This window comes from Hibiscus syriacus, unplaced genomic scaffold (assembly GCF_006381635.1).
Source record: "Hibiscus syriacus cultivar Baekdansim isolate YM2019G1 unplaced genomic scaffold, ASM638163v2 tig00111394_pilon, whole genome shotgun sequence".
Classification (NCBI taxonomy): domain Eukaryota; kingdom Viridiplantae; phylum Streptophyta; class Magnoliopsida; order Malvales; family Malvaceae; genus Hibiscus; species Hibiscus syriacus.
In genome coordinates, this window is record NW_024063080.1 from 406,097 (window position 1) to 430,811 (window position 24,715).

Below are 24,715 nucleotides of genomic sequence, written 5' to 3' on the forward strand. Positions count from 1 at the left end.
CGTTTTCCTTTGAATTTTATAAATTTGTCCCTTCTAAAATTTTAGAAGTTCGCCCCCTAGCATGAAATCGTGCATCAATCCACACACACATGTATGGTTATGATTCACTTAAACTTAGTGTAAAACTCTTAGTTTTACACTTTTTAGGACCGTTAGATGAGGGAAATCAAAAGCTAAGATTAAATCCTTATTTTTTTTATTAGTGAATATTTTCTCATTTCCTACCTTTTGATTTCCTTCATCCAACGGTCTTAAAAAAGTATAAGATTGATTTCCATCATCTATGTCCTTCATTCTTCAACATTGAGATTACTAACTTTAGTCCTTGTTCAAGTCGAAGGTCATTCTCATTCACAATCCTCTTGATATCTTCTAACCAATATTTAACATCGGTCGGAGGTCCTATATTGATACCTTCAAAAGTCACTATCCTAGAATCCACAAGGGTCTTAGATATAGTAACATCAAGCATACCACTAAAAACTCTAGCCGCTCTCTGTAACATGCAAAAAAAATATCTTTTAATGGCATCATCAATTATCTTTGCATCTTCATCCTCAACAGCAGGCATGTTTGTATCTGATGTAACTAGATTATCTCGAGAAACAAAAGGATCCACTCGTAGAGCAGGAGGGTCTGCTCGAGGTGCGAGAGGATCATGAGCTAGCAAAAGATCATCCAAAGAATCAAAAGGTTGAGTTGCTCGATCACGACCATGAATAGTCTACGACCTTGACTAGCACTCATTTGATAGATTTATAATGCTCTTCACAAAAGGATTAAACCTAAAGTTAGAATTGGCATCAGAGTCTCAAATTCATTTAAAACTCGTAAAATAAAATGACAAGGTATTTGTTAAATTTTTGGGTTATCCATGAAATATTTCAATGTAAGAAATCTTTTTAAAAATAAATATAATATTTATGAAATGTTTAATAAAAGCTTTAATATTATTAAGTGTAACCTCCTAAATCCGATTCAAATATTATGGTCGGATCTCATTGGTCATATACTCTATCCAAAAGAATCTTTGAAGGTTTAAACATAATATATATAATTAAACTGAAAATATTTATTAAATGACTACATAACATAGAATGTAAAATCCATTGAGTAGAGTCCATAAACTGTATGCATATATGTATATGGGTACAAGAGACTATATATACATCGCACATATAAAATATCAGTAATACAAATATACATAATCAGTAGTGAAAATTTATATCACCCAAAATATAACAAAAATGTCATATAGAAGAATTACAATAAAGTACAAAAGCAAAAAGCGATTGTTTGGTCCAAAAGTCTACTATCTAATAATATTTTAAAAGGAAAAAAATTATGAGTCGAGCTAAAAAAATTTAGTGTGCTCCTTGAAATGTAATAAAACACATCAAGATTAAAAAATATCACTAAAAATCATTAAAAATATAGGTTGTAAAAACATGACAACTACTCCCATCCAACAGATAGAAATGTGTAGGTTTCTCATAACCTTACACCACCACGTAGTAAGGAATGATCTTATGCATATAGTACAAGGACCTGCAATAAAAACTTACCATACGTAAAAAGCAAAGGAACCTCACTATAGGAATAAAATTTTTAGTGACTATACATAATTTTATCACAAATATTAGGTTTTTGTGACATAAATTTTGTACAAAACTATTTTACTAATAATAATGATGATTAATTTTTTCTCACAATTAAGTTCTCACTATAACTATATAAAATTTCACTATCACAAAAAATTTGTCACTGTTAGAATATACAAATTGACATCAATTATTTTTTTAACTGGAAATGATATAATAATGATGAAAAATAAAGTGATCACTATTATTTAATATTTGTTGTGATAATAAAGTTGCTTGTCACTTAAAATTTTACTTTTTATTATGATAAATGTTGACACCAATAATAATTAAAATTGTAGTTACCATAAACTAATTTGTCAAAAGAAAAAAATTTATCGTTAGTCTCTATATTATGTGCAAATTGTGGTTTCATTCATTATACTATAATTTGATCAATTTTAGTTTGTATATATTTTAAAATTTTAAATTTTAATAATAGTCTAAACAATACAACGACTATATGACTAATGGATGACTATTAAAATTTCTTTAACATTTTAAATATATTATTTTATGTTATTATGAATTTTGTTTTATTAACAAAATAAATGATTGATTATTATCCCCAAATGATATTTATTTTGAACCCTAATACGCCATACAGAGGCGGACCCAGGGCAACCCCTCAAATTATGAGGAACATTGATCAAATGATATTATTTTAGTATTTTTATATATATATATTGTAATTTTTAGGTAGAATCCCTATATTTCAGATAAATTCTTATAGAAAAAAAAATTTTATACAACAAAATTGTTTACTTAGTGTTAATTTTTTCTAATTTTTTTAAATTAATACAAGTGTCACCTTTAATATTGTATAATCCCTAAAAAATTAATAAGAATTTTTTTGTGTAACACCTAAATTTTTGTCGCCATAGATGTCATGTGGTATTTGAGTTATATTGATTTGTTTTGGTTCTTGTGAGTTGGGGCGGGGCGGCCTTATCGGGTCTGGACCTTGCGATGGCATCACATGGTATCTTGCTAGTTTCCTGCCACAAACACATCTATCATCACCTCGTATGCGGTAAATAATTCCATGGGGACGGGAGGGAGGGACTACCTAATCAAATTTCAGATGAGGCCCAGATAACAACATGAAATTGTTGTTCCAAAAAAATAATAAAAATTCTCTCTTTCTTTGCCAGCCTTATAAACAAGTGATTGGTCGCTGAAGCCGTTGGGTCCAGAATTTTGATTTCCAACCAAAATCTTTTCCTTCTTAATAAACAATAGTTTACAGAGTTGCTTATCATGGCCGGACAGTCGAGGAAATGGATGATTCTGGTGGCAGTTATTTGGATTCAAGCATTCACGGGGACGAATTTCGATTTCTCTGCGTATTCGTCGGAGATGAAGAGAGTATTGGGCATATCGCAGGTGCAGTTGAATTATCTGGCGGTGGCGTCGGATATGGGGAAGATTTTCGGCTGGTCTTCTGGGTTGGCTCTCATGTATTTCCCTTTGTGGACGGTGCTCTTCATGGCTGCTTTCATGGGACTTGTTGGTTATGGAATCCAATGGCTCGTCGTTTCTAATCTCATCTCATTGCCTTATATACTGGTACGCCCGCTCCCATTCTTTCCATTGAATTCAATTTCAGATTCATGGGGTTTGTTTTTGCAGAACCTAATTTGTTTGCTTTCTAGCTTCTACCATCTTCAGAAATAAGTAAGCTAACTAGGAAAAAAGTAATGACGTAATACTGTTCTATTTCACCTTCTACTTTTGGGTTTGATGCCGTTTGCATTTCACCTCTTTCTGGGTTTTTCTGTATTAGTTAAATTGTCCTACTCTTCTGTGCAACGTGTCTGATCATTGATGGTTGCTTTGCTCTTCTATTGTTTTGGTGTGGTTCACAGTGTTCCAGTTCAAAATGTTAGCAATATGTCCCTTTTTGTTTTAACTTAATTCTAACACAACTAACATGAATAAAAGATTTTAGTGATTAAAAAGATTTATTATTATTTCTTGAGTCTTAAGTTGAGCACCACATATACCAGTGATATGAGCTTTTATAGTCAAAAGATTAGAAGTCTATAAATAAATACTATAATAGGTCTAATAGGATAAGAGGCTAAATTAATTAAACAAGGTCATTGTTTGAATTTTAACAATCACTATATTAGACATAAGTAGTTAATTAGAAAAATAACTTTTGTAAATTTTCTATCGGAAGAAATTTCTGGTGTCCACATGCAATGACTTTCTGCTGCCCAATGTAACAATTAAAGCATACTTTCCACTTTCTGGCCACAACCCCGCCCCCTCCCCTAAAAAAAGCTAAACCTTCCAACTATTGTTAATCAACATTGTGGAAAAGATTTTTTTGAATAATTCAAGTTTTCTGTCTGTTTCTGCTGAGGAAACCGCAGGTTGGACCTGAGTAATTGTTTGAACAGTTCATCACTTGGTGACTGGGCTTGAACCATAACTCAACTGTTCAGGCCATTTTCCAGGGTATTCTTCTAGGAACCTGCTCAACAGATCAAATATTTGAATTTATAATATTTTTATAAAATTAATATAGATTCAGATAATAAATATTTGAGATTATATATTTATATTAACTCTGAATCTATAATATATAATAATTTTAACATCTGAATAGGTAAAAAACAAATCAAATATTCACAAATATATATTTGAATTACCATACATATCAACGACATTAAAAGCCCCATGAACCTACCTCTTTCGCTTTCTTGTTTGATTTGAGTCTAGCACCAATTAGTACCTTCATCGATATTGAATCTCATTTATATAGCATATTAGAGTTATTATACGGAGATGCATGTAAAAAGTTAGATTAATGTGTTTGGTTTCGGTTGTTAAAGGGAGTGTTGTTCTTCCTTGAAGTCTCAGGTTCGACCAGCTGTGATGTAGGGTGTGTGTTGTCAATGGTTAAAAAAATTATGAACAAATACTAGCTTATAATCATCCTAGACTATTAAGAAAAATTAAAACCATTCTATGAACAAAAAACAAAATAAAGCTTTCACCCATTGAACCAAAGGACATTGCATTCTCTTGGCAACTGGCAAAGACAGGATTTCGTGAACCGGAAATTAGCATCTAAAATCAACTTTGTAATATTTCATAAAAGCTTGATGTCAATTTTATCTATTATGTAGCCTTGGCTGATAGCTATACATGTGTGTGTATACAAGTATTGTATGAATTATTGACTTGGATCGTTTTGTTTTTATGTATGTGGCAGGTTTTCTTTCTGTGTTTGTTAGCAGGATGTAGCATATGCTGGTTCAACACAGTTTGCTTTGTTCTTTGCATAAAAAAACTTCCCGGCTAACCGAGCACTTGCGTTATCCCTCACAGTAAGCTACAATGGTGTAAGTGCAGCCTTGTACGCCCTTGCCGGTGGTGCATTTAATGCATCATCCAGTTCGCTATATCTTCTCCTGAATTCCCTTGTTCCCCTTATAGTTTCGATTGCAGCACTCGTCCCTATCCTTCGTCAACCCTCGGTGGATCCTCTTCCTCCTGAGGCAGTCCGCAGTGACTCCATCATGTTTCTACTACTGAACATGCTGGCCGTTTTAACTGGTGTTTATCTCCTCATTTTCGGTTCAAACACATCAGGTACAAGTACAACAGCTCATCTGCTCCTTGGGGGAGCTATTTTTCTGCTGATTTTTCCATTATGTGTTCCTGGTGTTGTCTACGCTCGAAGTTGGTTCCATCACACTGTTCACTCTAGCTTCCACATAAGCGGATCGAGCTTCATTCTTGTGGACGATGATGATCTCGAACTTCATAAACGACTGCTAAGCCGTGAGGGTAGTTTAAACAATCTGAATGGGTCACTGTCACTGATTGGATCTTTGAATGAGGACGAGGCATACGAATACAAATTGAGCAGCCTAAAACTGAGCATTGAACAAGACAACACGAGATGTTGTGAGAAAATGATGGAAAAAGATCAACTTGTAATGCTAGGGGAAGAGCACCTGGCTCAAGTACTTGTTGGGAGATTGGATTTTTGGCTCTACTACATGGCATATTTCTGCGGGGGAACAATCGGGCTTGTGTACAGCAACAATCTAGGCCAAATTGCACAATCACTCGGACACACTTCCACTACTACCTTACTTCTCACTCTTTATTCATCATTCTCCTTCTTTGGCCGCTTGCTTTCAGCTGCACCTGACTACGTCCGCGCGTAAGCACTAGTTCGAGTACTCGATTTTTAGGATAACGTACACAAATGATCCCTAATTATAGAAAGTTACTTTGTTGAGACTTTCAACTATTAAAAGTTTCAAGATGGTCCATTGACTATAGAACAATGCTTTGTTGAGTCTCCCGACTATTAAAAGTTATAAAATGATCACCTGACTATTCATATATTTCAAACTTGTCGTTTTTTGTTAAAAAATTGACAGCAGTATAAGCCGGATGTTAACCTGCTAACTGTGATATGATAAAATATGATCTTAAAATCTCAAATGACTATTGTATCTCAGTTAACAGTTTACGTTTAGTTCATATTGTCATCATTTTTTTAATGAAAAAAGACGAGTTTGGAACATATGAATAGTCAGGTGATCATTTTATAAATTTTAATAATTGATGGACTCAACAAAGCAACGCCTTATGTCGATGACCATTTTAGAACTTCTAATAGTTGAGAGACTCAACAAAATAACACCTTATAATTAGGGAACATTTGTGTACTTTTCACTAGATTTTAAATTATAATTACTATTATTGATGCATTTTTTGGTACAATAAGTTGTGTCTCGTGAGACAGAATTTGAGTCGAGCATATTTGACCTTGATCGTCTTCTTGCAAATATTCCGAATGACGATGTTCAACATGCTCAACCCAAATTCTATAGTCCAACCAGCAACTATTAACATGTATATCGTGTCTATTTTTTTGTGATTAATGGCTACCTAGCTAAACACATCTATCCTTGCAGGAAATTTTACTTTGCAAGAACTGGGTGGCTAACCATTGCCTTGCTACCAACTCCAGTAGCATTCTTCCTGCTGGCTGCATTTGACGATTCAACAGTGGCATTACGTATAGGAACGGCATTAATCGGGTTGAGTTCAGGGTTCATATTTGCTGCCGCGGTTTCTGTTACGTCGGAGCTGTTTGGACCGAATAGCGTGGGTGTGAATCACAACATATTGATAACCAATATCCCGATAGGGTCACTGGTTTACGGCGTGCTCGCTGCAATAATATACGATGGCAACGCTGGGGTAGGGCTGAAACTAATGTTTTCAACAGATTCAGTGGTATGCATGGGGAGGGATTGTTATTTCTTAACGTTTGTGTTGTGGGGTTGCTTATCGCTGCTTGGCTTAGTTTCTAGTCTGCTCTTATTCCTGAGAACCAAGCATGCTTACGACGCTTTTGAACGGAATCGTGGATTAGTAGGGCCCGAGAAAGACTTGTTATCACGTAGCATAATAGAGCAGTTGAACTGATAACAAATAAATTAGACTCGTGACTTATGTTAATGTACACAGTCATATATGAATTTTAATTTTATTTTATTTTTTAGAAATCATATTAACACTATTTTCTCGTATATCATTTTACGTTTATATAATGAAGATCGTGTTTAGCTATAAAATAAATAAAAAAATTATTTTTAGAAAATGAAAATAAAAATAAAAATAAATCAATATATAAAAATATAAAAACATGATTTCATTATTTTATTAAAATTATGTTAGAAATTTGAGAAATAGAAAAACACAATATTTATATTTCTAACTTAACCTATATAGATTTAAATCCTTCTAGCAACAATTTTTAGCTTAATGATATATGAAATCCTCAGACTTAAAAAAAGAATCTTTAATTTGAATTTTCTAATAATTTAATTTTGTAGTATTTTTATTTTTAGTGTATTGGATATCTTAATAATTATTTATATATCTTACTTAAAATTTAAATATATATTTTTTTAAAAAAAACAAGTCTTCAAACTTTTTTAAAAATCAATTAGGACCTCGAACTTGGTTAAAAATTCAATTATGTACATTTATATCATCATTGTCCATCGTATACTATCACAACAACATTGTAAACTGTCACATCAACATTCTAGATTGTCATGTAAACATTGTGAACTATCATATATTTGTTGTGATAACCAACATTTGTTTTCGTTGGTCAAAATGTTAGATTGATTTTCTTTTCATTGAGCGTAAAAAAATAAAGGGGCTACATTAGTTTTTTACCCCAAAAGCTTGATGGCCTTAAATATCACTAAACATATTTTTTATTTTAATGACACTTTTATGTGCTCTTACTTATAACAAAAAATTTAATTCAAGTTTTCATAATTATATTTTAATTTAATTATTTAATAATTATTTGTTTATCTCTATTTTAAAAAAAATAGAAATCAAATATATTTTCACTCTTTTTATTTTTAAACTCAAGTTTTCATAACCAAATATGTTTTCCAATTTTCAAAAAATTTAAAACAAAAACTATTTTTTGAAAATAAAAACAGAACAAAAAATATAAACTATTTTTAGAACCAATTGGACCCTAAATGTTTATGAAGAGAAAAGGCCAACGCCATGGCTGATTGTTATTTTGCAAGCACAAAAACTAGCTGGTGCTGCTGCTTTGGTTTGAAGGTTACAAAGAAACAAGGAAAGGGTCTAGCTTTCACCACCAACAATGCTGATTGTATTCTCTCTTCAAACTGATGACTGGGAATCAAGTAAAACATTTTAACAAGATAATGCATTCTTCAATCATATTTACTATTTAGAGGCACACGATGAGACTTTTATATGACTTAACTATCAGTTTTCCGATAATAAGACACATGGAATATGACACTCAGAACTTGTTTCGATTAATTGTGTCATGATTTGTAGTGAAACCCCTAATGGGAAGAAGCAAAATGAGTCAATTAGTGATGAATAAGGATATAATTTAAGTATCAATTTGTTAATTAAGTCAATTTATAAACAAGTATGAAGAGGCAAGATGATGCTCTATTTTGACACCTCAATGATAAACAGTCCTTGATAATTTATTGCCACCTTGCAAATATGTGGTTCTATATATAAATGTCACGCTATTAAAAAGGTAAGAAGATACTCTATTTTGATACCGTTGTTCGAAGGGGCAGAACACTTTCAACTTCCTTAGATGCAGCACTCCTTTCTGCTACAACTTTCGACATTCCAAACATCTGAGAAGGACCCCAATTTATTTATTTTTTAGTAAGACACAATATAAACAGTGTACATAATAAGAAAGCTTACATAGGGCAATGAAACAATAGTGTGAAAGATCAAGCAAAGAACCTTCTGGATGGTCTTCTTAAAGCAAGTTTTGTGCTCATCCATCGATGCATTAACAAACTCATCAATGTGATCCTTCAAGTCTTCAAGGAAGGTGGCCTCTTCATTCTTCTTCTTCCTACATGAAGTCATCACTTGGGCAGTAGCAGCAGGTGGTGCTTGTTTCTCAGATTGACTCTTTTGTGTTTCCATTCTTTGCTTAGTTTAGAACTTCATAACGAACATGATAATAATAAATAACAATATGGAAACAGTTATGTTGTGTACTTACATTCAAATCATGCCAAGTAATTAGATTTCTAGAAGAAGAAAATAAAAGAATCAACTATCTAATAATTAAATCATAAACACTTATTTACAGGGTTCCAAATAGTAGTGTAGTGGTGACATCCGCCACCGCTGAATAGGGGTGTGAAGTTGGCCAGACGGTCAGTTCAGCTCCATTAACCCAAAAACCGATGAAACCGACCAAGTCATTTGGAGAAACCAAACCGATTAGGCCGACCGACCTTAAATTCGGTCAGCTCTGTTCGTAAACCCAGGAAACCGAGTTACTAATAAACCCACCAAAAAATAATTTAAAACCGACAAAAAAAAATGAAATTTATCAAAACCAATTACGTTTACAGTCAGACCCTGATCTTTTTCTTGCTGAAGTTTATGGTCAGACCTACCTCTAATGCAACCCCCTAAATTTACACCAATTTCCTGAATAATGAAATCAATGAAACACTGAATGCCTAGGCTGCGTGAAGGATATAATGCAGTTTATACTGACCTATCATACTTCTGCAGCTTCCCCTTGAAGAACACTTTAACAGAAACAAGGGAGTAAAAAAAAAAGCATGACAGGGATGGTTAATTAGTTGAAACCTTACTAAAATACCTTCAAAAGGACTGATTTTATAATGTTAAAATATTTTTTATGATGATTTATAAATAAGAACTGAAACCCATTGGTATCCATTAAAGAATCTTTCAAAATGCTACAAATTAATCCCTGAGAAGTGAGATAATCAACAACAGAATCACTTCAACCATATCATCAGTAGCTGAGGCGAATCGACGGTTATTGCGAGGCTGAGAGGGTGGGTGATCGGCGAGCACGAGAGAGGGATAATTTAGGTTAGGGTTTTTCAATTTCTGTTTTAGGCTTTAGGAAATTAGATGAGACAAATTGAGATGAGAGTAGGATCGGAAACAAAAATAAAAAATAAAAAAAATATAACGTAGTGATGGAGAGTCGAACTTCAAATTAAGCTTAGGGCTTTGAAAATTACCTGATTGAATAATATGCTTTATCGGCAAGAGAGGGCTTGGGTCTGCCACTGGAAAAGAGAGAGAGAGATACAACAGCAGGGTGCAGAAGACGATGCAGTTAAGATGCTTGTTTGAGTCCAACTTTCAAGGGCTTGTAGCACTTTTGCGTTTGCTTTGGGAAGCAGCTTTGGAGTTGGAAGTGGTACTGAGTTGGTATAGATGATTTTGGTGCAAATTCTACTAATTTCTAGTACCTTTTATCCCCTTTTTTTTGTGGGCGTGCTAATATTTTTGGATTTTAATGGATCGTTAACGACATTATTTATAAAAAAATATTTTAAAAGACAGGATCAAAATACATGAGACATATTATATAATTAAAAAAATACATGTATTCTATTGAAAATAATAATAAAATAGACAAGGCATTCATACCATTAACCCAAAAAATAAACAGAAAATATATACTTAGGTTTGTCTCTTTGCGGGTAATTCCAACTGCCTCGATACTTGAAGTTGAAACAAACAGCTAGGACTCCTCTCGCGAGCAGCTTGAGCTCGAATTATTCAAAATTCGATTAACGTTTTATTTAAATTAATTCAACTCGAAATTTTAACGAGTTAAATGAAATAAGATATAACTCTACTCAATAAATTCACAAACAGTTCGTAAATATTTTATAATTATTTAGGATGTTGATTGTATTATTTTCAAGATTGATTAAGTATTGGACTTTTTTTTCAAGAATAGATGTAATTAGTTTAGTGTATTTGTATATTATTACTTTAATCCTAATATATTAGTTTAGTGAATTTATATATTATTATTTTAAAGTTTAAACTTTAAAACTACTTCATACAATATTTTGATATTTTTTGTTAAATTATTAATTTATATTAAACTCTATATATTATTATTAGATTATATATATATATATATATATTAGAAAAAATAAGATAAAAATTTTAATTAGCTTAACGAGCAATGAATCAAGTCCAACAACCAGTTTTTAATGAGCACGAGTCGAACAATATTTTATCAAATTTATCAAATATCGAATCGAGCACGAACTGAACAATTTTTAAGTCAAGTCAAGCAATACTCAACTCGTGATCGACTCGCTAGATAAACACCCTATCCTTACCAATATTTAGAACTTTGAGGAAGCTGATATTGAGGTAAGATTCACTTTTTGTGGCAATATAGTTATTGTCACTTGCCGAATTCAATTTCTCTAATATCCGCTGTTTAGTTGTACAACAAATCCAAATGGCTTACTACGGTCCTGTATGTCAAATGTAAGCACAGTGGAGAGACCAAAAAAAAGGCAAAATATTGTCAATTTACATAATCGTCGTCAATTCATACACTTCAATATGGCGCAGGGGAGGGGGATGTAAAATTTAAAGACTCAAGGGTTTGTTTATTTCACGGAAAACAGATCCCAAGGGGATAATACAAAAACAAACACTTAAATGATCGACCGACTCGTACAGCAAGGTGAGAAGGCGAGGATCGGATTCCATTGCATTTGCACACTGCAAATTGCAGGCAAGGGGAAGTTCACCCATGACATCTGCCAAATTCTATTCAACAACTCAAATTGAGATTCAAATGGAATATGGGTAAAATGCAATGCAAATACACACCATACCTTCCATCTGCATAAAAGAATTTAACGACACGAGTGAGATTGTTGCAGATTCAACATCTCCCCCTCGTTTACTTCCCGAGACAACAGGAGAACATGAAACCATACACACTCATCTTCTCTTTCAATCAGAGTTGGAATCATAAAAGTCACTAGGTCATGGGGTCATAACCTCTGATTCAACCAACTACACCACCCTGTGCGTGGTGGGCCGATCCTCTGGGTTTGAACGCACACACTGGATGGCTACTGAGAGTAAAGCATCAAGGCTTTCTGCCTGCACCCCCTCACAATTTGGATCTACGATCTCTTGTTCCCTATTCTCCGTAACTAGGAAATTTAACTGCAAAAAATAGGACATGCCGGTCAGATCATCACACCCACGTAAATATATGTAAACACACACACACATATATACTGTCAAATGCTTAAGACTTCTCCAGCATGTGATTTAATGGCTTAAACAGAACATTAATGAAGGAGAGATTAAGCCAATTTGACAAAATGTCAACAAAGAGGAAACATACCCAGCCAACGATGTTGAGACCCTTCTCAATGAAGGATGCATCAGTAGGTCTCTTGCCACTTGTGACTTCAAGCGCCAAGACCCCAAAACTATAGACATCCATCTTTTCAGTTGCTCTCCCACTTGTCATATACTCTGTTGAAGGAAGCGTAAACAGATTTCAGATAAACTGAATCTAGAAACCTTGCATTACATAACAATGACTCAACCACTTAACAAGAACCTAATTGCATCTTTGCAGAAATTAAATAAATAAATACTTGTCCAAATTTGCTTGCCTGGAATCTTTCCTTTGGTTACATTATAAGCTAAGACTGCAGTATTTATTTTCTTGAGACAGCAAGACACGAATTTAAACGTCATAATCTGTTTATGCAATGTTAGGAAATGTGAACATCAAGGTCCTAGAGCATCAAACTTTTTTGGATCATTTTTTTATTTTTTTTATCTACAAAAGGTAAAAAAGTTGATGAAAAAAATAAGTTCTAAATACTTTGCATATTTTGGTCCAATAAAATATTAATAACAAGAGGCGTGCATAAAAGTTCAGCTCAATATTAACTTCAATAGTATGCAGGATCCAAATAAAATATTAATAAAAAGCACCATGAAACATGGTTGTTACGTATCAAATAAGCCATCAAAAGCAACACAAAATAGGAATTTTTCCTATGGGATCAGTTCTCTGTCTTCTGCCAAATATTTAGTCTTTTTCAAAGCAACAGACTCCACAATCATAGACAGTAAGCCGATATTGCAACTACAAACCTGGAGCCAAATAACCAAAAGTTACTGCAACAATGGCTGTAATATGAGATTCTTCATCCTCTAACAGCTTGGCAAGTCCAAAGTCTGATACCCGAGCATCCAAGTTGCTATCAAGTAGAATGTTGCTGGACTTGATGTTGCGATGTATGATCCTTGAAGAACAATCATGGTGTAGATAGGCCATGCCTTTTGCTGCTCCCATAATAATGTTCAAACGTGCCTCCCAGTCTAACTGCTCAGACCTTTCTGTTAAACGAATCATAAAACAGTGTTACCTTCCCAAATAAAGAAATCAATCCATTCAACAAATTAAATGAATAGAAATGGACCCAAGATAATGAAGGAAATCCTAACTAATGGTTAAAAAGAAGAAGTATTTACGTTCAAACTTAATGTTGTTTAGAGTCCAAGGGGCACTATAGGCACTAAAACACATACTGCGTGAGGCGCAAGGTGCAAACAAGTTGCTTGCATAAGCAAATTAAGACGTGATACATATGCATATACATACATGTATATGTATAATCCACAAAAATATCAAGTTTATGCAAGACTATTGCTTTCAAATAAAAATGGTTAAGGGAGCCTCACCATGAAGTGCTTCATCAAGACTACCACCAGCAAGGTAATCATAGAGTAACAGCCTTGATGTAGGAGAATTACAATATCCTCGCAAATTTACAAGGTACCGGTGTTTTATGCTTCCAAGAATTTCAAGTTCTCTTTCAAAAAACCGATCAAATCCCTCATTCATCTTCACAATTCGTTTTGTTGCCATCATCCATTGCAAGCTTGTACACTGTGCCAAACCCCCAATACCTATAATATCTTCCTCGCTCAAAAGTTTCCAATTTCTTAATGATGTCTTTCGAAGAGTATGGCAAGTCTCCATGAAACATAACAATGGCAACAAAACCACATTAAAAAGACTTTGAATCTTAGACGGTAAAGATGAAAATAGGAAACAGCTGGATTTTCCAAATTTGAAGATCAGTTGGAAGCAAACCTCCACTAACATCCATGTCAAGAGTTCTGCTCTCATTTTTACCGAGCTTCTTGTATAGGAAACAACCCCAAAAACATAAGTGCCACCAAAAGCAGTGCACCTACAGTTGCTGATGCACTAATGAGAAGTTTTCCAGAGTATTTCCTTTTTGCAACTTGATTTTGAGATATCCAAAAGAAAAAGGTGAAATACAAACCAGAGTTAGTTGCCTCCCAAAAATATAATAAATCCAAGAATAAAGGTAACAGACTCGTTACAAATTGATCTTTTTACATTCATAATTAAAACTGAAATGTGCACCAAACAGTCAGAGTTGTAGATTTCTGGCCCGTGCAGCTTACCAGATGTAGGTGATCCAGAATATGTTGTAGCTCCTCCACTGTCATCTTTGCATACCACATTGATTTATTTTCCACATAAATCACGATTTCCAACAAAACTACAAAAAAGAGAGTTAAACAGTTAATTTAGCATGATAACAGTATAGCAATCTTCTTTAACTTTTCAAGATGAAGTAGCCAGCGGAAGATGAAGATATTAAAAGTGCCAAATAAAGGAATTGAGTACAAGAGTAACAGATCCTCGAACCCTCCATCATGATAATTCTGAAGATGTAGCATATAAATAACCAAAGATCTATTGAACATGGTATACCAAAATAGCTTGTACTTACGAACTAGCCATAAAGTTGCCGAAGAAACCTTGCAATGGTATAGGCCCGACCAGAAAATTGTTTGACACATTGCTTCAGAAAATTCAATACAATCATCAAAGATGAGTTTTTATTTGATAAATTCTTAAAAGTAACAACTCAGTAGAAAGCCTCCATTTAAAAACTAACAATGTAATGAGCTTATCTAGCCTTCCAATTGAGGGAGGGATAGATCCACTGAGAGAATTGCTAGAGATATCCCTGAAAATTCAAATCTCAAGTAAGCATCATTAAGTAATCCAAATGCTTAGTCTCTTTATCACTCTGGCCACTTTTATTAGCAAGAGAAACAACTTACAGATTCCGAAGTGAAGAAAGGTTTCCCAATTCATTTGGAATTAACCCACTTAAGTAATAACCCTGCAAGTATCTGCAAAAGACAGCAGATTACAGAATTATAAAATAAAGAATACAGGTAATTCCAAAATAAATTCTTCAATAAGAAATCAAAAGAACCTTTAAAACCATAAGGTACTTCATATTTACATGCACACTAGTTGAATACAACCATGCCATTTCTTAAAAATATATACAACTTAAATAAGAAGTTTCTCAAAGTAATATAACCAAAACCAAATAGAACATTAGTGACTTTCAAGAAAAAGTAAGAAATATGTCCACTCCACTTATGCCGAAAAAAAGGTACCACAAAATTAACTGCATTATGCAATGAAAAGCAAGTGAAAGGTTGATAATTTGCTTCAGCTCTTTTTCTTTTTTGAAAGATTGCTTCAGCTCTTTATATGAAGGATAAGTAGATTTAATTCAAGAGCATCCAAGATGGATCAAATATTGGGAAAAGATCCTTTTAATCTTATACTGGTTGTACCCATCCAAATTGAGGGAAGGTCCAATGTTCACTTTCCCCCTTGGCCTTGCCCAACTGTCAGAAATTATTCTTTATGGGTTGATACTTGATGAAATTAAACAAGCCTATTTCTCTACAATTTATGTACCAATACCACCAAACCATAATCAATTTATATACAACTAAAGCATCTCTCTCTCTCCCCCCCTCTCTCTATATATGTAGGTAGGATCCACTTACACGGTGTAAAACTTTTAAGTTTCGCACATTTCTTTGATCGTTGGATCAACCGAGATTAAAGCTTTTAAATTGAGGATAATCCACTTCTATGTATATATATACAAGAACAAAGAACAAAAATGAAACCAATTATTCCCATCGCATGGAAACAGTAATCCTAGTTAAATCCCTTCCAATCCATCCATAATTCATAATCCAACAAAGGAACAATTATTTTAGAGGTCAAACTATCGTTTGGCATCAGAACCAAAGGCAAATAAAGAAATATTTATAGAATCGCCAACATCACTTTTCAAGTAAGAAGAATCAACAATACTTAAAATTTGAAGAAATATTTATACAATGTTCAACAATACTAACATTCTGAAGCATTCTGATACACATAAAAATCAGTGAAAATATCAGCTGCAATAAAATTGTACAAAGAGAAATATGGTATCAAAAGAGAAATAAAAAATAAATGACTGACTAAACAGATAATTTACTATATATTATATGATAAACCACCCTAATATATCAGAATGTGGTATCGAATTCATATCAATTCATATTATTCTAGATTATATATTCTCAATCAGAGAAATATGGAATTTGTACTTAATTGTACAAAGTACCTTTTTTTTAATAATGTGTGATTCGTAATTTTATCAACTATATTCGTAAATAAACTTCAATTGGTAGAGCGCAGAGCTCTTAACTTTGTGGTTGTGGGATCGAGTCCCACGGTGAGCAATTCATAATTTTGACTGCCGGAGGTCTTCCACGGAAGCTGCTCCCAACCTGGCGTTGGAGACAACCTACTATCCTACCTCCCCTCATCCCATTACACATGTAAATAGGGTCAGCTAAATTTTTTATGTCAAATTCCTCGAATCAAAATAGATGGAGCTCATATCAAGTTTCACTTACTCTGGATGTAGGATTTTTATATATTTTCCCTAATATTTTGCAATCACTAATTTCGAAACTAGCATGCATATCGAAAACTTGTTTTATTAGTATTTTACATCTACTTTTAAACTAATTTAATAAAACACTATATTTTACCAAGCACATTTGATCCGCTGGCTAGTTTCCCTCATTCTGAGTTATTAGAATTATATTTTATAATTCGATTTAAAATTAAAAAAATTTCGACTTGAGTTTTTAAAATTACAACTCGAAATAAATTCAAATCAAAATTTTACTAATCAAGCTGAAAAATTCAAATTTTGAGTCGACAGTAATGACCCTTCCACTCTTCATGAGAGGAGATTAATTGGAGTTAAACCAAACTTCGAATTTCCCTATTACCGTTAGGCATCGACAGAACTGAAGGTACGTTAGAGCATAGACAAAAGAAGGAAAACAAGATGCTCAAGTTCTTGCAGTAGTAAAAGTTTGACGTTCAAACATCAACCTTATGCACTAGTCCATTGGTTGGCATCATGCCATCATATTCATATGCAAATGAAAGTGTTTAAAACCAAACCAGATAGCAAACACACATCCAACATCTATTAATAAGCCAATACTTCTTAAAACTCCAAACATAGGAGCATCAACTTTCAGAGCTATATGATGTCTCCCGGGCCGAAGAGCTATCTCTTTGAAGTCGCTTCATCTCCTCATAGGCCCATTCAAGGCCATGGCAGTAATGCAGCGGCGGATTAAATCTGCAATCATTAATGTCATCTGGCAGAAATGCCCCATTCTCTACCAGGAACATCACTGCTTCTTTCTTTCTTTCTTTAGCCGCTGCATGAAGTGGTGTCCCTGAGATTCCCAACAAAAGCAATGGGTAATCAAATCAGTAACCTTTCTTACTTCTAGTTGCATGCTTTTACACTGATCCTTATTTTCACAATTTTTGTAATATTAAGTCCGAAAAATTCATTCAACAATCTCATGTTGCCCCTGAAGCCATCAATACTCTGCGCACACTGCAATTATGCAGACCAAAATACACTATAAACATCATCATGAATTAACATGTCTTCAATATGTACAAATTGATTTGACAATTAGGAACAAAAACATTAAAAAATCTAATGTGCTCTAGATGTTTGAAATTCCTTCAAGCATTTTTAGCAGAAAATGGATCACATTTTATAACGAGTTGATTTGGGCCTCGTGGTGTCCAAAATTTTGCCTTAAAATAACACGGTATTGGGATTTTCTTTTGTGTGTATGCACAGGGGTTAGTGGGGAGGGGGGATTTGGATTTGGACTGCAACTAATTATTACAACATAAAGTTCTATTGGCCCATAGTGTTCGTCTGTTTGATGAGCATGTAAGCTTAAATTGACAAGTCTTTGAAGAAGAAATGCAGCTGATTAAAGTTGTGAAATATATGCAAATTAGCAAAGTTTCAATGTGGAAATTAGATGGTTAACATGGCCCAGATTAACTTGCAGTTTTTGAATTAATGTACTTACCAGGTCACAAGTTATCAGCAACAAAATTTTTTACTTTTGATACATAGTACACTATACTTAGAATAGGAAAACATGAGAACAAGAAACTTACAACCACAGGCACCCTTAGTTCTTGCATCAATATTAGCACCGCGTTCAAGCAGCTCACCCATAACTTCAAGGTGGCCACCCTCAGCCGCAAGATGGAGTGGGGTGATACCTTGGGATTTGGGGCCCCATGCAACCACATTTACATCCATCCCTTCATTGACAAGTTGTTTGACCTGTTCCAAGGAACCTTAGAGTTGGCATTCCATTTCTATGGACAAAGGGAATTATTGCAGCGAATCTTTTGCAAGAAGAAAAAATAATATACAAAAAATACCAGTGACGACAAGCTCAACAGGAATTGGGTCTTGCATATGGAACCGTTCATATATGTGTTTATAACATAGAGGTTCCATATGGTATGAAGAAAATTTTGGAAATCTATTAGCCAAGCTGCAACATAAGAAAGTGATTATGAATCTTAATCATTTGATTAAAAAATTTCTGTTTGAGCCAGATGATGCAAGATTAACATGTTCGGCTCCATTGGAGCATGGACCTAAAGAAAAAATCAGCTACCCTACTAACAAAATAACCTGACCCGAATGGACCCTTATCACATAATAAAGAAAATTGGAAGGCACCCATGGGAATCGAAAACAAATAATCACAGGAAATCATTCATCACAGTATATAAAATCCAGGAAAAGGGATATCTATAAAAGCAAGAATGATGAGCAATAAATCAAAGAACAAATGTCTACCCTACTATTGGCATAAATAGAAGTCTTAGTCCTAAAATAATTTTCTTTTATGTAAAGTTTGACAAGTGATTTCGAGTATTGTTACTAAAAAGCCATCTCATAAAAGTTCAATAACTCATAAATCCATCTCAATGCAACAATTATCGTGAAAGCATAAAAAAAGAGCTGTATAACGGTCAAGGAGAAGAATAAGGTGCAAAGAAAGAAATATACCTTATCGAGGTCACCTTTTCGGGCTCCGATGTGGAGCAACGTCCAACCTCTATCATCCCTATCAACCCCACACTTAAACGAGCGCCTTCTTGACAAACTTCTCCGCAAAGACCGCCCTTGGGTCATATTCTTCGACTCGATAACAAAAGCCAACCAATATCGTTGCAGATGTATATGTTTTTTCTTGTAAAACCAAGTAAATAAAGAGAATCACAGACCAGATCGATTGATTGATTAGGCGAAGAAATACTTGATACTGTTGGAAAAAATGAAATTTCACAAAGGGTTAGATCTCTTTTTTTTCTTGAAAAAGTAACTAATTCCCCGAAAGCTGAAGACGATAACTAGAAGGAGAGAGTGTGGGGAGGAATTACATGATAGAGAAGGAAAAGAGAGGGGTGGGAAGAAATTAGCGAGAAGCAGGGGAATGATTAGCGATGCAATAAGGAGCAAAGGGATTCAAACCAGGACCGAACACACGCAGGTTTTGGATGCAAGTAGTAACCGGAGAAGACGCTACAAACATAATTGATGAAATTGATTTCAAATTTACAGAAAAAACAGAGGAATTGCAGAAATCATCGATCGATTAAGGGAAGGGAGTATTGATATTTAGGAGAAACCCTAAATCAGACAGGAAAGGGGAGAGGTATCGTAAAATGGATGTGCTACGCCCTGATCTAAACCTAACTCATTATCATATGTCATTTGCCAATTTTGGTTCTCTTGATAATGGGTAAATATATATTTTATTCCTAATTTATCTTCCAAGGTTCAATTTGGTATATAGTTTCTTTTCTTTTTTGTCCAATTTCAATTTGGTACCAAAACTATTTTTGTTTCAATTGGATACCTGAACTTGGCTTGTTGGTGCATGTTGCTACTTTAAATTAACTTTTTTTTATTCAATTTGGTATTTAGGAATTTTAACCAATTTCAATTAAGAAATCAAATTGAAGTACTAATTTAAACTGCAAAATCAAATTCATATGTTAAATTAAATTCTGAAACCAAATTCATGTACCAAAGTGTATATTAATCCTTTGATAAATTTCATTATATACGATCACAACACAGAATTATATAATATGGTAAAGTGCATTGTAGGTCACTAAACTATGTCAAGATGATTTTTTTTACTATCAAACTTTCAAATGCTACAAAATGATATTTAAATTTATCAAACTATTACAAAATTTGATATTTATTGATTATTTTATAATCGTTTGAAAATTTTAATGGCTATTTTATAATATTTAAAAAATTATAACTAAAAAACAATTTAACATAATTTAGTGAATTCCAATATAGTTTACCCAAGAAAATATAGCAGAATATGCTGATATTCTAATTGACAAATCAATAAAAATTTGATTTTGATATGTTCAGTAATTTGTTTTGGGAAATGAAATGTTTGTTTATGAAATATTTGTTTGAAAATTGTAAATTAATTAAGGGCACGTTTATTAGAAACAAAAAATTTTTGAAAAATGAATTATATATTTTTAAAATAGAATTTCAATTTTTATACAGAATAATTTTATATTAATAAATTTTGTTGTTTGAAAATTTTATTCCTTATATATGCGGAGGTTATGTGAAAGCTACTAGAACTATTTGGATAATATAGGATAATATATGTTTATTTAATATTTTTAATATTTATTGTTTTTCAATTTATCATTTTATTTTAAATTTATTTTTAATATTTTATATTATAAATTTAAATTATTTTTATTTTAAAAAATCAATTTAGACCTTAAACTTTCAAGAAAATCAAATCGACCTTCGAACTCAATAAAAAAATTAATTTAACTTATTTGTCACGTCACTAGTCAATGTAGATCGTCATGTCAGTATTATTGACCATCATGTCAACATCATGAATTACCATTTTAACTTTGTAACAATCAATGAAAATTATTGATCAAATAGTCATATTAACTTTTTTTCTCAAGTTCGTGGACCGTGGACCAGATTGACTTGTTTTGAAAAAGTTTAAGGACCTTACATATTATTAAATTTAGCTTTATCAAAAAAATTTATTTACTTGTGTGGTAAATGATACGCCAATATTTATCTCCAACACGAGAAAAAGAGAGTAGGAAAAGCCACGTCAGTTATGCCAATTTTTTTAATGGTGGACGACTTGATAGTAATTAAATAGTTGAATGATCCGATTAGAAAGAAAAATTAATTTGATAATCAAAATAGATGTGATATTATAGTTTAATGATTATATGAATACTTTACCCTAAAAAATCATATAGGATAATAATTTGAAAGGATAGAAATACCCGTCTAATTCAATTGGTAAAACATAAGGTTCTTAACTTTGTGTTCGTAAGATCAAATCTCATGATAGACAATTCATAATTAAAAGTCTCTCACAAAAATTACTCTGAATCTAATATTAGACATCTTGTTATTCTATCTCCCCTAACCCATTACATGCTGGGATAGAGTAAGCTAATTTGGAATGATATTATATCAAAATCGAAGGGCGAAGGGGCTGGCGGCTTGAGTCGGAGTTGCTTATCTGGGACTGGAACTGAGTCTGTCGACGCTCACGCAACAATCGCCATGGATTTACTATCACTCTCATCTGCTCTAAACCCTCCTTTCTCCTCTCTTCAACTCGAACATAAACATAAATCCTGTATTACTTTCCCGAACCAAAACGCTTCCTTTTTGAGCCTCAAACCCTCGCCCGTTTCTTCATCTCTCAAGCTAAAAGCCACCTCTAACAGCGTCATACTCTCATCTCCGCAGATCCCCGCCACCGCCATCCGAGGGGCTGAGTCTGACGCTATGGGGTTGATGCTGAAGGAGCGAATTGTTTTCCTTGGTAACAACATTGATGATTTTTTGGCCGATGCTATTATAAGTCAGATGCTGCTTTTAGACGCTCAGGACCCTGCTAAAGACATCAGACTCTTCATTAATTCTCCTGGTGGTTCTTTGAGGTATACCCTTTTTCACGCCTTTTGTATATATTGTTTTTTCTGCCCTGTAACCCTAGGCCTGTATCCGATTATTCAGTTTTTCAATTGTTCTCTTTTGAGATACTGAGAAGAACGCGTTGTTGGTACAATTTTTGCTCTATTCCCTTTTTCTGACTGGGAAGAAAGAAAGAGCATTTGAATAGATGCCTGTGAAATACATATCAGATTTTGTCAATGGGTATTTTCTTTAATAAGAAGAGGCGGGTCATAAATGAAACTTATTCTTCTTTGAATGCCATGGTCTTGTTCATTATAAAATTCTTGAGCTGACAATTCATGATTTTAATAAGCCCTTACCAAACTGAAGAATGACCTTTTTATTTGTTCTTCAACTATATCACAACAGTGTATAGAATCTTTGAAACGATATGCAAATTTCACTTGATGGGGGTGGTATTCTCCTTGGATATGGATTGTCAACTTTTTTCTGATATTTCTTATTGAAGGAGCCTGATAGCAATGATTTGAAGATTTATCTTGTTTGTTAACCCCAATTAATAGAGTAGCATCTATACAGTACTTACAGACCGCTTCCTTACCTTAGTGCTTGGTAAGCTGGTAAGTCTAATTACTAAAATAACTTGAGTAGCCTAAAATGGATATTGAATCACTACTGAGACTATGATATAAAAGTCCAGCAAGCCAAATTACAACTCTTGGTTTGTAGCATCAAGTCGTGGATGGAAATTTTTATTACTTCTTCAAGCATAAAGAGGTCTGCTTCATCATTAAATTAGCGTGTGTGATAGTTCATAATCTTATTGTTCATTTGGGTGTGTGTTTATTCTTTGCTTCTTCTAATGACAAAGCACAAGTCTTATAGTACCCTTTATTTCTCCAATTCTTTAGAAAGGGCAAATTATACCCCAATAGATGTTTTCTAAGGAGACAGTTGAACCATTTCCTCATCTTCTTCTAACCTACCCTTTCCTTGGGAAGACAGTCCTAGTCCTTGGTTTATGCAATCTTTAGGTATTCTTAGGTCGTTGCAGGGTCAGTTGGAAGTGTGCATATTCCTGAAACTTTAGGAGTATAGAGCAGTTGCAATTGTAGTCAGTTTGGGTAATCAATTTAGTCTAGAAAACAAACATATTTTTATTTTTGCGTATTATGTTTCCGTTGAGGCTTGAGGTGAAGGGTACCCTCTTTTGTAAGGGAAACATTTTGCTCGCTGGGAAAGGAATTCAGAGATTTACATGGGGAACGGTTCCTCATAATGTTTTGAATGTACTTACATAATCACTTTGGGAAATATATGCACGCTATAATTTCCTAGTGAACTTGATAAATTTCCATTTCCTTCCCTTTCCACTCAACTAAATAAGACTGCTTGTACAACCTTTCTTTGATTTTATCTTTGTGCAATCCAAGTAGGGGTAATATACTCTCCTTTTTTTTTTTTCTTTGAACTTTTTTATTTTCCTTCATTGGTGGCCTACCAAATACTAGAAACTTTCTTTCTATGTTTAAACTAGAACATTTTGTCATCCTCCTATTTGATTTCTGATTGTATCATGCTCGTCTATCCTTTCCTTTTACTGATTTTCTGTATCTGCTATTTGTGTCAGTGCTACAATGGCTATATATGATGTAGTGCAGCTTGTACGGGCTGATGTTTCCACGGTTGCAATTGGCATTGCAGCATCAACAGCTTCTATTATCCTTGTGGTGGCACCAAAGGAAGCGCCTTGCAATGCCAAACACACGAATAATGATTCATCAACCTCTAGGAGGTGCTAGTGGACAAGCTATAGACGTAGAAATCCAAGCACGGGAAATTATGCATAACAAGAACAATGTGACGAGAATAATTTCCAGTTTTACTGGACGTTCATTTGAACAAGTACTGAAGGATATTGATAGGGATCGGTATATGTCTCCAATGGAAGCAGTTGAGTATGGAATATAGATGGAGTCATTGATAGATAGCATCATTCCATTGGAACCAGTTTCGGAAAGAGTGAAGGCACGATTAAACTATGAGGAAATTAGTAAAGATCCAAGGAAATTCTTGACCCCTGATATTCCAGATGATGAAATCTACTAGGTTGGCTTGGCTTGGAGCATGTAATGCAAGATACGTAATGTTTTAATGGGGCTTACTTTTCCCATGTTTTGCAAATTGTTTTTATTAATATAACTTTGTATTGAATTGCAAAACACAAATAGGAACATATTGCTTGCTGCATGCATATGCATAAAGTTATCAGGAGAATATAATGCGTATTAGGACGATTTGGATATGGAAAACATGAATGAAATGGACACATTTGTTCATTTACTCTTCTTCAGGGATATTCTGTATCTGCTTTCTGTGTATTGAGTTCACTACTATGCCGTCTACAAACACCACTTCCCTTCC

General features: G+C 33.6%; 3 protein-coding genes and 2 pseudogenes across 3 annotated transcripts; 2 read left to right on the forward strand and 3 right to left on the reverse strand.

Moving 5' to 3' along the window:
- The first annotated feature begins 2,763 nt into the window (after positions 1 to 2,763).
- Positions 2,764 to 7,175, forward strand: LOC120160976 (protein NUCLEAR FUSION DEFECTIVE 4-like). The gene is given in 4 exon segments (XM_039171290.1): positions 2,764 to 3,209; positions 4,867 to 4,938; positions 4,940 to 5,826; positions 6,590 to 7,175. Coding segments are annotated over 4 exon segments (1,785 nt in total). The 5' UTR covers positions 2,764 to 2,900; the 3' UTR covers positions 7,107 to 7,175.
- A 1,482-nt stretch (positions 7,176 to 8,657) lies between these two features.
- On the reverse strand, positions 8,658 to 10,412 carry LOC120160887. The gene is made up of 3 exons (XM_039171209.1): positions 10,235 to 10,412; positions 8,958 to 9,164; positions 8,658 to 8,842 (listed from the first exon to the last, which is right to left on the reverse strand). Exons 2-3 carry the CDS (start codon positions 9,144 to 9,146, stop codon positions 8,750 to 8,752), a joined length of 282 nt encoding a protein of 93 aa, XP_039027140.1. The 5' UTR covers positions 9,147 to 9,164; positions 10,235 to 10,412; the 3' UTR covers positions 8,658 to 8,749.
- A 1,371-nt stretch (positions 10,413 to 11,783) lies between these two features.
- LOC120160937 lies at positions 11,784 to 15,265 on the reverse strand (annotated as a pseudogene).
- Positions 15,266 to 17,270: 2,005 nt separating this feature from the next.
- LOC120160984 (phytochrome-interacting ankyrin-repeat protein 2-like) lies at positions 17,271 to 20,000 on the reverse strand. The gene is made up of 3 exons (XM_039171296.1): positions 19,349 to 20,000; positions 18,436 to 18,607; positions 17,271 to 17,681 (listed from the first exon to the last, which is right to left on the reverse strand). The coding sequence occupies exons 1-3, from the start codon at positions 19,472 to 19,474 to the stop codon at positions 17,467 to 17,469; spliced, it is 513 nt and encodes a 170-aa protein (XP_039027227.1). The 5' UTR covers positions 19,475 to 20,000; the 3' UTR covers positions 17,271 to 17,466.
- Positions 20,001 to 21,836: 1,836 nt separating this feature from the next.
- LOC120160983 lies at positions 21,837 to 24,513 on the forward strand (annotated as a pseudogene).
- Positions 24,514 to 24,715: the final 202 nt, after the last annotated feature.

Coding starts and splice junctions, on each gene's coding strand:
- LOC120160887 (XM_039171209.1), bottom strand. CDS start 9,146: ATGGAAACACAAAAGAGTCAATCTGAGAAACAAGCACCACCTGCTGCT. Junction 8,843..8,957: donor TTAAGAAGACCATCCAGAAG/GTTCTTTGCTTG, acceptor GGTCCTTCTCAG/ATGTTTGGAATGTCGAAAGT.
- LOC120160984 (XM_039171296.1), bottom strand. CDS start 19,474: ATGACCCAAGGGCGGTCTTTGCGGAGAAGTTTGTCAAGAAGGCGCTCG. Junction 18,608..19,348: donor GAAAAGGTGACCTCGATAAG/GTATATTTCTTT, acceptor TCCTTGGAACAG/GTCAAACAACTTGTCAATGA. Junction 17,682..18,435: donor AACTAAGGGTGCCTGTGGTT/GTAAGTTTCTTG, acceptor TGGGAATCTCAG/GGACACCACTTCATGCAGCG.